At 39.0% G+C, this 12,948-nt stretch overlaps 1 protein-coding gene across 3 annotated transcripts in view; it reads left to right on the top strand.

The window, feature by feature from the left end:
- Ccar1 (cell division cycle and apoptosis regulator 1) overlaps positions 1-11,443 on the top strand; it is a 52,315-nt gene extending 40,872 nt beyond the window's left edge. For all 3 annotated transcript variants that reach the window (XM_057751062.1, XM_057751061.1, XM_057751063.1), the window contains exons 18-25: positions 303-542; positions 1,327-1,438; positions 3,302-3,384; positions 3,843-3,989; positions 7,689-7,809; positions 8,429-8,614; positions 9,936-10,141; positions 10,559-11,443. In XM_057751062.1, coding sequence (XP_057607045.1) covers positions 303-542; positions 1,327-1,438; positions 3,302-3,384; positions 3,843-3,989; positions 7,689-7,809; positions 8,429-8,614; positions 9,936-10,141; positions 10,559-10,618 — 1,155 coding nt within the window. In that variant the 3' untranslated portion in view covers positions 10,619-11,443. The remainder of the gene's footprint in view (positions 1-302; positions 543-1,326; positions 1,439-3,301; positions 3,385-3,842; positions 3,990-7,688; positions 7,810-8,428; positions 8,615-9,935; positions 10,142-10,558) is intronic.
- The last annotated feature ends 1,505 nt before the right edge of the window (positions 11,444-12,948 follow it).

Here is a 12,948-nt window from a genome sequence, read left to right as displayed (position 1 = left end):
CTGTGTGGCAGTTGCTGGCCTGGAAGCCACAGAGTTTTGCCTGTCTCTGCCTCCCAAGAGCTGGGATTAAAGGCGTGCACCACCACAACTAGTTATTTTGAAGATTTTCATGGTCCTCACATTATTCACATCCATTTCTATAGCTCTTGATTTTTTCCTTTATCTCCCTCATAAAATATTACAGCTCTCTATAGGTATAGAAAATAACTGTGGTAAGATAGTGCTTGATAAATGACTAGCTGCTGGATTTATTCAGTATTTGTATTGAATTTGCCTAGATTAATGTTGGTTTCTTTTTATAGGTTTCATTGTTTGCCGAACTTTTCAATGAAATGCTTCAAAGAGATTTTGGAGTCAGAATATATAAATCATTGCTCTCTCTTCCTGAGAAAGAGGACAAAAAAGAAAAGGAGAAGAAAAGCAAAAAAGACGAGAGAAAAGATAAAAAAGAAGAAAAAGATGATGACACTGATGATCCAAAACCAAAACGGAGAAAATCAGGCGATGATAAAGACAAAAAAGAAGACAGAGATGAGAGGAAGGTCTGTAATTTCCAGGATAGGCAACAACAACTGAGAAATGTTCAGTTCCAGCCTCTATATAAAAGTCAAACTAAAAGTCTTGAATACTGTGTTGGATATTTGAGTCGGATCATATGATACTCTGCCTCAAAAATCTAGAGAGCTGGGTATAGGGCCACATATCTGTAATCCCATATATCAAAGATGGGAAGAGGAGATTCAGGAGTTCAGTTCCAACCTGAGCCATATAGCAAAGCCTAATTTAATATCTGCAACTAATTTTATGATTTGTTTTCATCCTTTCCTCTCTTCTTCTGTCTTCTTATTGTAATTTGTATGTTTTGCCTGTATGTGTATTTATACTGTGTGTGTGTGTGTGTGTGTGTGTGTGTGCGCGCGCATGTGCGCAAGCACTGGCCTCAGAAGTCAACAGTGAGTGTGGCTCGCCTGAGATTGAAGTTAAGTTATAGACGGTTTTTAGCTGCCATGTGGGTGTCAGAGGGATTTCCTGTAAGGTCAGTCATTGCTCTGTATGTCCAAGCTGACTCTCTAGCCCTTCTTCCTTTTCTGTGTTTCTCTCTGTCCTTTTGTCTTTCTTGCTATGAGCTGGGACCTCCTTAATCTCCTGCCTTCAACTTCCAGGTGCTCAGATTACTGCCATGCCCCCCATGCCATCCTTGAGTAGGTTATTACTGTTGAGCAATCTATAATCGGACTTGTTACAAATACATCCATTTAGTGAACTTATGTTTATTTGTCTGTCTTGTCATGATATTGCTTAGTTTTAAGGCATCTTAAATTACAGAAAGAAGAAAAAAGAAAAGAAGATTCTAAAGATGATGATGAAACCGAAGAAGATAATAATCAAGATGAGTATGACCCAATGGAGGCGGAAGAAGCTGAGGATGAAGAAGATGGTATGTAGTAGATGACCTTGGGGCTGTAGAATGGACTAAATATTTTATGCTTTTTGAGTTTTTAGAAATTTTCTTGTTTTTGTAAGACCTTCTTACTACATAACTGATACTGGCCTATGTAGCCCAGGTTGGCTTTGGATGATGCTCTTTGCCTCACTATCCCAGGTGAGAGCTGTGATTTCAAGCTCATCCTACCACACCTGGCTGTTCTTTTGTTTGTTTTTGTTTTTTGAGTCAGAGTTTCTCTGTACTTTTGGAGCCTGTCCTGGAACTAGCTCTTGTAGACTAGGCTGGCTTCAAACTCACAGAGATCTGCCTGCCTCTGCCTCCCGAGTGCTGGGATTAAAAGCGTGAGCCACCACAGCCTGGCTGTTAATCTTAATTAATAATTAAATACTTAATACCATATGCCCTTTTTTCTTTCATTGGTGTTTGTAGTATTATAGTTACTTTTGGGATATTTACTACTGTGACGCCTGTGGAAACCAGGACAGCTGTTAGGAGTTGGTTCTCTCCTTTCCCATGAAATCTGGACATTGAACTCAGGTTATCAGCTTGCGAGACTAGTGATTTATCCACTGAACCATCTCACAGGCCCTTGCCACTTCTCAGTCACTCTGAGGTCCTTAAACCTGCCACTTAATATTCTTCTGTTAGGAACTTGGCACTGACAGTCTCTTTTGCCAGCCAGTTCAAAGGTCTATCATCTTGACATCCTCATATCTAAAATCTGTGCTCAGCTCTTACTTTCTTGCTGAGGCCTATTCTGAAACAAACCTTATGTAAAATTGGTTCGTAGAGTTTACAGTGTGGTCTGCAATGTAGCATTATTTTACTTATGTCTTTTTTCACACTTGTTTAGTACTTTAAAAAAATTTAAATTAATATGTATGTCTTGCCTGCATGTGTGTCTGAGCCTCATGCATGCCTGGTGCCTCTGGGAGTCAGAATAGGGCGTTGGCTTTCCTGTTCCCGGAGTTACAGATGATTGTAAACCACCATGTGGGTGCTGGGAATTAAACCTGGGTCCTCTGCAAAAGCAACAATTGCTTTTTTAAAATGCTGGCCCATTTTTCAGTCCTAGAAAAGAGTTTTAACAAATAAAAATTTGTTCTCACTTAGTGTTTGAAATGGTGATTAATCTTATTCGTAATCAAAAGGGTAGATAACAAGATGATATGTGTTAATTCATTAAATTGACCAAATTGTCCAGACCTGTTTTGACAGATCTTTTTTTTTTTAAATATTTACTTATTTATTTATTATGTATACAATATTCTGTCTGTGTGTATGCCTGCATGCCAGAAGAGGGCACCAGACCTCATTACAGATGGTTGTGAGCCACCATGTGGTTGCTGGGAATTGAACTCAGGACCTTTGGAAGAGCAGGCAATGCTCTTAACCTCTGAGCCATCTCTCCAGCCCTTGACAGATCTTTAATCCCAGCTGTTTGGGAGGATTAAGGCAGGGATATCATGAGTTCAGGGCCATCTTGAACAAGGTTTTAAGAGCCTATCTCAGAATTGATAGTTTGCCAAGTGGGAATTCTTAAGTTTCCTATTGCTTTTTTTGTTTTTCTTTTGAGACAGGGTTTTTCTGTGTAGTCAGAGTTGCCCTGGAACTCTTTCTTGTAAACTAGGCTGGCTTCGAACTCACAGAGATCCTCTTGGCTCTGCTTCCTGAGTGCTTGGATTAAAGGCCTGTGCCAGCACCACCAGGCTGCTTCTTGAGTTTTCTTAACGTTTCCTTATAACACCAATTTTTTTATAGGATTTTTATAGACCTGTTATTTCATCTTTTGAAAACTTATGTATTGGAAAAGTGCATGAATAAATGTTTTCTTCTTTCATATTGGCTTTACAGAGAGGGAAGAAGAGGAAATGAACAAACGAGATGACAAGAGAGATGTCAACCGATACTGCAAGGAGAGACCCTCAAAAGAGAAGGTGGTTGTTTTGTTCTGTTTTGTTTTTTGCTGCTGCTCTTCATTTTCCTTTTTTTCCCCATTGGATAAGGTATTTATTTATTGAATAGAATATGGCACATGCCTTTAATCCCAGCACTCAGGAGGCAGAGGCAGGTGGATCTCTGTGAGTTCGAGGCCAGCCTGGTCTACAAGAGCTAGTTCCAGAACAGGAACCAAAAACTACGGAGAAACCCTGTCTCGAAATTCCAAAAAATAAAATAAAAAATAAAAAAGTAAAAAAAATAATAATAATAAGTGATTTCCTTACCCTGCATTTACTGATTTGTGTTTGTCACGGTTTCTTTTTTTCATACTGATATATAAAATCCACTCATTTTAGCTAAAATGAGCTAGATCGGTGCTTTCATACAGACAGAGCCTTGATTTCTCTTTCTTCCATGATAATAAACTGCATACCATATCTTCTGTTCATTCTAGGAAAAAGAGAAGACTCAGATGGTCACAGTTAACAGGGATCTATTGATGGCTTTTGTTTATTTCGATCAAAGCCATTGTGGTTACCTCCTTGAAAAGGATTTGGAAGAAATACTATATACTCTTGGATTGCATCTTTCTCGGGCTCAGGTAATCAATCTTGTGAACTTAAAATAAAAGGAATTTTTATAACATCTTTTTTTTTTGTGGTACTTAGGATAGAAGCTAGGGTCTCAATCATGGCTAGACAGGTTCTTCCACTGTTATATCCATAGCTCAGAAACTTTTTATGAGGTTACCCTTCTAAAAGGTAAGACAGTAGAAATAAATTAATTTCATTTATCTAATATCATAAATTCTACCTGTCTTTCCTGAAACAGGTGCCTCCCTTTGTTGCTCAGGCTAACTTCACTTTTGTGGCAATCCTACCTCAGCCTCTTAAAGCCACCTGGTTGGCCTTTTACCTTTCTTTTTAATCCAAATGTTCTAGAATATTAACTTTCCTAAAGAAACTATTTTTGGGGCCAGCAAGATGTCTCAGTAGGTAATGGCACTTGTTAGTGAACTCGATCATCTGAGTTTGATCCCTGGGACCCCAATGATAGGGTAGAGCCAGCACCTGAAAGTTTACTTCTCACCTCTGTGTGCTTAAATATGCACACACACAATTTGCCTTTTAGAGAAGTTATCACAGGGCAGTGTTGGTGCACACCTTTAGTCCCTGTACTTGGCAGGCAGATGAAGGCGGATCTCTGTGAGTTCAAGGCCAGCCTAGTTTGCAGAGCAAATTTCATGAAACAAACAAACAAAAAACCGTAATCTTTGGGGCTGGAAAGATGAGTCAGTGGTTAAGAGCATGCACTGCTCTTGCAGAGAACCCACAGTTCCTAGCACCCAGGACAGGTGGCTGAAAACTGCCTGTAACTCTAGTTCCAGGGTATCTAATACCATTCTTAAGGCCTATTCAGTTTCCCACATACATGTGTGCACACTAACGTACATACATAAAAAAAATTTGTTTTTTGTTTGTTAAGTTGGGGTTTTTTATTTGGTTGGTTTTTGTTTTGAAGCAGTGTCTCTCTATGTATCCCTAGCTGGCCTGAAACTCTATGTAGACCAGGCTGGCCTCAAAACTTTCCTGCCTCTGCCTCCCGAGCACTGGTATTAAAAGCATGTGCCACCACTGCTCAGCCTGATCCCATATTTTAAAGGTAGTTTTTACGGCCTGGCTGTGGTGGTGTACGCCTTTAATTCTAGCACTCGGAAGGCGGAGGCAGGTGAATCCCTGTGAGTTCGAGGCCAGCCCTGGTCTACAAGAGCTAGTTCCAGGACAGCTAGGACTGTTACACAGGGAAACCCTGTCTCAAAAAAAAAAAAGAAGAAGTAGTAGTAGTTTTTACTGATGACTTCTCACTCCCTCCCATGATACAGACGGCTCTTCTCTCCAGTAAGGAAGAATCTGTTCACTCTTTGCACTAGTTCTCTTCCTCAGGACTAATAAATAACCTTTTCTAGAACTTTTTGGTTTTTTGAGACAGGATTTCTCTGTGTGGCCCGGGCTGTCCTGGAACTCAGTTTGTAGTCCAGGCTGGCCTCGAACTCACTGAGATCTGCTTGCCTCTGCCTCCCAAGCCTTGGGATTAAAGGCATGGACCACCACTGCCTGGCAGAACTTTTTTATTTAATAATTTTATTTATGTATGAGTGCTCTGTGTATGTGTATGCCTGCAGGCCTGAAGAGGGCACCAGATCTCATTGTAGATGGTTGTGAGCCACAGTGTAGTTACTGGGAATTGAACTCAGGACCTCTGGAAGAACAGCCAGTGCTCTTAACCATTGAGCCAACTCTCTAGCCCTCTAGAACTTTTCATGTTACTTGTATTTATAGAAGATGAAATTGTTATGTTTATATAGATGAGGCCATTGTTTACTTACTAATTTATCATTGCTTCTATCATAAAAATGGAATATTGCAGAGCTTAGTGACTCACATCTGGAAACCTGTGCTTCGGTATCTGAGGCAAGAAGATCACTGCAAGTTTAAGGCGAAACCTGACTAGAATTTTAAAACATACAAGGGAAAATAGACTTATATCATTATTTTTACAGCTGCTTAATATTCCTTCATATGGATGTTTCATAATTGACATAATTTTTCTATTGCTGGTAGATGTTTTTCAAAGACAGGGCGTGAGACAGGGTTTCTCTATATATCCCTGGCTATCCTGGAGCAGCAGAGATCTGCCTTCTTTCACCTCTCAAGTGCTGGGATTAAAGTTGTGCAGCACCATGTTTTTTTTGTTATTCGGAATTGAATTATACTTTAAAGTTTGAGTGTTTTTATCACATCTGTAATATTAACACTTGAAAGGCTTGGGCAAGAGTATTGTGGGTTCAAGGCCAGCTTGAGATAAATAGCAAGACTTGTCATAAAAAAACAAAACACTGGGCAGTTCATGGTGGCACACGCCTTTAATCCCAGCGTTTAGGAGGCAGAGGGTGTCAGACCTCTGTGTGCCTGAGACAAGCCTGCTCTATAAAGGTAGTTACAGGACATCCAGGGGTTCAGAGGGAAATCCTGTCTCGGAAAAATACAAAACAAAAACAAAAATAACCCAAACAACAGCATAAAAAATACACTGGGCTTGTGAAACAACTCATTGGGTTGAGGTTCCTGTCCCCAAGTCTGCTGCTGTGAGTTGAATCCTGGGGACCCATGTAGTGGAGGCAGAGTTGATTCCTACAGGATGCCCTCTGACTGGTAGATGAGTGTCACAGCACATGTACATGCACACACACATCTAGAAAATAAACTTTTTTTTATAATAAGTGATTAATTTATAGAGAAAACACTTAAAGTCTAAATACTGCTCTGGACTGACAGCTGGGGACCTACATAGGACTGAACTAGGCTGTCTGAATGTAGGTAACAGTTGTATGGCTTGAGCAGTTTGTGGGACCACTGACTGTGGAACCAGGATTTATCCCTAGTACATGAACTGACTTTTTGGAGCCCATTCCCTATGGAGGGAAACCTTGTTCAGCATAGATACGGGGGTGCGGGGAGGTGGGAGAGCATTGTGCTTGCCTCAGCTTGATGTGCCAGAATTTGTTGACTCCACATGGAAAGCTTTACCCTCTTGGAGGAGTGGATGGGTGGAGGGCTGGGAGGAGGAGGGAGGAGAACTGGAATTGAATAAAATGAATAAAGATAGTTTTTATGTTTATAAAAAGACTAAATACTCTAAACTGAATTATGGTTATAATATATATGATAATAGTAGATAGCTGAGAAAATGATGACAGTTGATGCTTATTTTTGAAAATTACGACACAGTTCTAGGAGAATTAAGAAATGTACTTCAGGGCTAGAGAGATGACGCAGTAGTTAAGACTACCTGGATTCCCTTCCCAGTGCCCATATTAGGTGGTGCGCAGATGTTGGAACGCCAGTCCAGGAGTTCCTACTCCCTCTTCTGGCCTCCTTAGGTGCCTGAAACATGTTTGTGCTACACAAACATGCAGGCAAAGACAATCTTTTTTAAAAGAAAAACAAATTTCATACAGTCAGCGTGTATTATGGCACACACTTATAATTCTACCAAGAAAAGAGAAAAAGAAATAATGCTTTAGAACTGGAGAGAGGGAGGGAGGGGGAGGGAAATGGGAGGCGGGGAGGAGGTGGAAATTTTTAAGTAAAAATAAAAAATAATAATAAAAAAAGAAATATGCTTTAAGCTGGAGATCTAACTCGGTAACAGCCATTACCCAAGCCTGAATGAGGCTCTAGCTCAGTGTTGTAGTGAATAGAGTGTTTACATCTTACTTATTTACTTGCTTACATAATAGGTAAAGAAGCTTCTCAATAAAGTAGTACTCCGAGAATCTTGCTTTTATCGGAAATTAACAGACACCTCCAAAGATGAAGAAAACCAAGAAGAGTCAGAGTCACTGCAGGAAGACACACTAGGTTTGATCCTTTAACATGTGGGGCCTTTTTTTGTTTAGATTGGTTTTGTTTTTTTTTGTTTGTTTGTTTTTTGTTTTTTTTCCAGATAAGTTTTGCTCTAGCCTGTGCTGGCCTTGAGCTTAGGATTCTTCTGCCTTAGCTGTAGACTGAAGTTTCTGTTCTGCTTGGTCCTGCAGTCATTCAGTCCCAAAGAAACACAGACTTATTCGTTATAAACTGCTTGGCCTGTTGCTTAGGCTTATTATTAACTAGCTCTTACAACTTAAATTGACTCATAAATCTTTTCTGTTTCGATGAGTGTCTTGGTACCTTTTATCAATGTGGCATTCTCATCTTGCATCTTCTGTGGCTGGCTGGTAGCTGACTCTCTGCCTTTCCTCTTCCCAGAATTCTCCTAGCCTGGTTGTCCCTCCTATACTTCCTGCCTGGCTACTGACCAGTCAGCACTTTACTAAACAAATATGAGTGACAAATCTTTGCAGTATATAAGAGCATTATCCCACAGCATTTAGCCTCTTGCATGCTGAAATTACACTAGACACTGGCCAGATCTTCCTCTGTTTTTTTTGGTAACTGTATTCTTCATAAGTTGCTAAAGAAAAATGTTTTTATATTCTAGGAAACAGATTATTACTTCCAACACCAGCAGTAAAACAGGAATCAAAAGATGGAGAAGAAAATGTAGGCCTTATTGTATACAATGGTGCAATGGTGGATGTTGGAAGTCTCTTACAAAAATTGGAAAAGAGCGAAAAAGTAAGAGCTGAGGTAGAACAGAAGCTCCAGTTACTAGAAGAGAAAACAGGTGAGGATAGTGTTGGCTGTGCTGGTGCTTTTAAATTACTTATATGGCACAGTCAATGCATACGTACAAATAAGCAATACCCTATCAGTTTGTCTAAGCAACATATAGTTTTACTGTGTGTGTGTGTGTGTGTGTGTGTGTGTGAGAGAGAGAGAGAGAGACAGAGAGAGAGAGAGAGAGAGAGAGAGAGAGAGAGAGAGAGAGAGAGAGAGAGAGAGAGATCTGCCAAGGTAGGGCCATCAGATCCCAATCCCTTGGAGTTACAGGCAGTTGTGAGCCATCCCAGCGTGGCCCTTTGCAAGAGCATCGGGTATCTTACATCATGAGCCATTTTATCAGTGCCCTGGCTTTATTTTTCATTATTTTTGTTGCTCTGCTTTGTAAGATTCGTAGTCTTTGTATCAGATTTTGAGACAGGCTCTTACTGTGTAGTCTCCCAAGTACTGGAGTTCTAGGCATGAGACACATACCTAGCTAGCCTTTTTGATCTTTTTTAACTTCTTCTAGAACCATGTAAGTTTTACCATTTTCTGTTTTCTCTAAATAGTCATCAAAAATGAAACCTGAGCCACGCACTCAGAGGACAGAGGCAGGTGAATTTCTGTGAGTTGGAGAAATAGTCCACATAACAAATTCCAGGCCAGCCAGAACAGCTATACAGTGAGACTTTGTCTCAGAACAAAACAAAACATAAAGGAACTTGAAATTAGAAGTAACACTATTTAAAACTGTTGATAGTTTGTTTCTTTTTTCTTTCTCATTTTTTGAGACAAGGTCTCTGTAACCTAGTGCTTTATGGAACTCACTGTGTAGCCAGAGCTGGGGGTCCCTCTCTCAGCCTTAGGAGGGCTTGATATTACTTACAGCTGTGTGCCAGAGACCTGGTTTGTGTTGTACTTTAGAATTAATGAAGTTAATTTAACTTTTATAAGCATTTCACAGAATTTTTGGTATTGTGGAGGTTGTTATTGTGCCTCATGCAGTTTAAATAAATTTGCTGCTGTTGAATTATATTCCTAAGTCTTCATTTGTATTTCAACTTTGAGGCGTAGTTAAGTTACCTAAACTGAACTTAAACTCATTCATTGGCCAAGGCAAATTATAAACTTAGGATCTTCTTTCCGTAGCCTCCCTGAATAGCTAGAATTACAGGCCTTTATCACAGGTTTAGCTAATTCTATTTTCTGTTACAGTATGTATGTGTGTATATATGTGGGCATATGCACCACAGTATGGTGGTCAGAGGATAACTTTTGAGAGTGGGTTTTCTCTTTCTACTATGTGGAGTCAAAATGTTATATTTTGAAATTTTTTTTAACAGATGAAGATGGGAAAACTATATTAAACTTGGAGAATTCTAACAAAAACCTCTCTGGTGAACTCAGAGAGGTCAAAAAAGACCTTGGTCAGTTACAAGAAAACTTGAAGGTTTCAGAAAACATGAATTTGCAATTTGAAAACCAATTGACTAAAACACTCAGAAACTTATCCACAGTTATGGATGATATCCACACTGTCCTCAAAAAGGTTAGATACGTTGTCTTTTCTGTTTCTAAAATTGCTCACTGGCATCTTCAATGTAATTGAATGCTATAGTCTTCATAGTCTCCTAGAAACAAGTAGTTACAGTATTCCCAGCATTCTAGCCTTCCAGAAAGTATCCAAAAGTAATTCCAGAGTAAATATTTGCTTCCCAAACTTACCTACAGTACATAAATGATTTTTGTGTATATATTAACTGAATAGACCAAATATTTGATTAGATTATAGTTACCTGGTGGCCAAGATCTGAGTTGACTGTCCCATACCACTAAAAGGAAAGAAAAATTGGGCAGCCATGTATTAAAATTAATTTATTGATATTTACCACTCAGCAACTGCTATTTTAAGGTAATTTGAGAGTAACAAGAGACTAATAACATACACTTTGCTCTTATTTTATAGGATAGCATAAAGAATGAAGACAGAGATCAGAAATCCAAGGAGAATGGATCAAGTGTATGATAAAATGCATTTGGTGATGGAGTGGTGTTATATAATGTACCATATAAAAATCATGATACAGGAATGTGTGAAGGCAATGCATGTTTGATTGTAATAGAGTAAACATGTTAGCTGAAATGATGTATAAAGTTTTATGACTGTGAGTCTGCTTTTGGAAATTGCCTGTAATTTCTAGCATTCAAATTAAATACTGAGTGGAAGAATTTTGCATTGCAAAATCTTTTAGGAAGAATTTTGTTATAGTTTTGACCCCAATAAAGTTCATCAGTTTAATTGACAGTAACATTTAATTACTAAATGTCATTTATTGAAATGTGTAGAAAACTTGCTTTATTTATAGAATTGTTAGTTTTATAGTTCATTTTTAGTTTTGGTATAAATCATAAAACAGCATGCTGTTTAATATTTGCAACTTTTTTTAACTTAATATTTTCAGTCTTTAAATGCATTTGTTAAGAAGTTAATTCATAGACTGGGCCTGGTGGCACATCCCAGAAATCCCAAGATTTTGAGTTGTTAGGCCAGGCTGAACTACATAATGAAATGTGGTCTCAGAAACAATGCAGTTCCTCCAAAAGACACTGTATCTAAAACCCACAACTAAGAAAATATAGAGCTAGCAATGTGCTTAGAGTTACATAAATTACTAGTCTTGATGGTACTGTTACTACACTCAGCTGTTTTACTTGCCCTGAATATTTCCTGTTTTAATTTTGAGAGTTAACAAAAAGCAGTGGACATCAAATGTACAGTTTAGTAACAAGCCAGTAGGTTGTCAGTATGATTGATGCCTTAAGTTAAGTCATTAATTAAAAATATTTTTTTAATTAATCTGTGTACTTTCTTCAGAATTTTGGTGGATGCTTGAGACTTGAAAAGACAGGAAATATGATTTACTGTACATTGATGGTTTTAGTGTAGTAAACTTATTTTTCAGAGCACAGTTGTTAATATTGACAAGTTTCTTTCTATTTGGTCTTTCTATTGGATAGATGCTGCTGACATCTAGTTGGTAGAGCTCAGCATCCTGTTTTGTGGGATAGCCCCAACAAGGAGTTATTCAAGCCCAAATGCTGATAGTAGTGTTCAGTTTGAGAACGAGGGCAGTGACGTCGTGTGTGTCACGTTATACTAGTGAGAGCACACTTCCGTCTAGGTATGGGCACATGCCTTTGATCTCAGCCCGGGTGCCAGAGTCAGGCTCATGGTCAGCCTGGTTTATATAGCAACTAAAAGAACAGCTTGGGCTATGTAGAGACCCTGCCTGGGCAGCAGGGGGAACAGAATTAAATTTGTTTAAGATAATTACAGTTTTCGAGTTAAAAACTAGAAAAAATGCCTATTGTCATAAAAAGAGGTGTTTATATTCTGTTTTGCTTTGTTTGATTTTGATGAAATAACGGTGAAATATTCATTATAGGAGCATATGATAATGTAAGGTGCCATGCTAACCAGTTATCTAAGCTAAGTAGAATCCACTCCACATGGCTCCTACAAGGGATTTCTTAACGGGCCCCAGATTCTTTTAAACCACTTTTTGTTTTGAATTGATGTTTCTTTTTGTGTGGGGGGGTTGTGTTTATATTATATTATAATGTGTATAGGTGATTTGCCTGTGTGCATGTCTCTGCAACGAAAAACATTCCTGGTGCCTACAAAGGCCAAAAGTGGGTGTTGGATTCCCTGAAATTTGAGTTACTGGTGGTTATGAGCTGCCAAGTGGGTGCTGGGAATTGAACCCTGCTCCTCTTGAAAAGCAGCAAACTGCCACTCTCTTAGAGTTTTTTCCCCCCAAGACAGAGTTTTTCTGTGTATCCTTGACTGTCCTCAAACTCCCTCTTGAACTCAGAGAAATCCAGCTGCCGAATGCTGGGGTTAAAGGCATGAGCTACCACCACCCAGCCAGGAATAATTTTAATTTATCCACATTACTGACTGATACATGGTTATTCAGAGTCCACATGGGTTTTGTTTTTTTAACTTGAACTTAATAAATAGCTGGGAGTGGTGGCACACACCTTTAATCACAGCACTTGGGAGACAGAGTCAATCAGATCTCTTTAACTGTGAGGTCAGCCTGGTCTACAGAGTGAGTTCCAGGACAGACAAAGCGACACAGAGTAGCCCTGTCTTGAAAACAAACAACCCAACAGTAGCACATAAAATACAGTTATGGTAGCTTATACCTATACTGTAAGAGGTAGAAGCCAAAGATGAGGAATTCAGGGCAACTCTGTTTCAAAAAACAAAAGAATATTCTCAGGACATTAATTTTTCAATATTTCTCTGGACATAACAGCTCTCCAGCCAATTATTGGTAATAGCCCTTT

The sequence above is a fragment of the Chionomys nivalis genome, chromosome 19 (assembly GCF_950005125.1).
Source record: "Chionomys nivalis chromosome 19, mChiNiv1.1, whole genome shotgun sequence".
NCBI lineage: Eukaryota > Metazoa > Chordata > Mammalia > Rodentia > Cricetidae > Chionomys > Chionomys nivalis.
The sequence above is the reverse complement of the archived record's forward strand: the minus strand, read 5'-3'. Positions and strand labels throughout refer to the sequence as shown.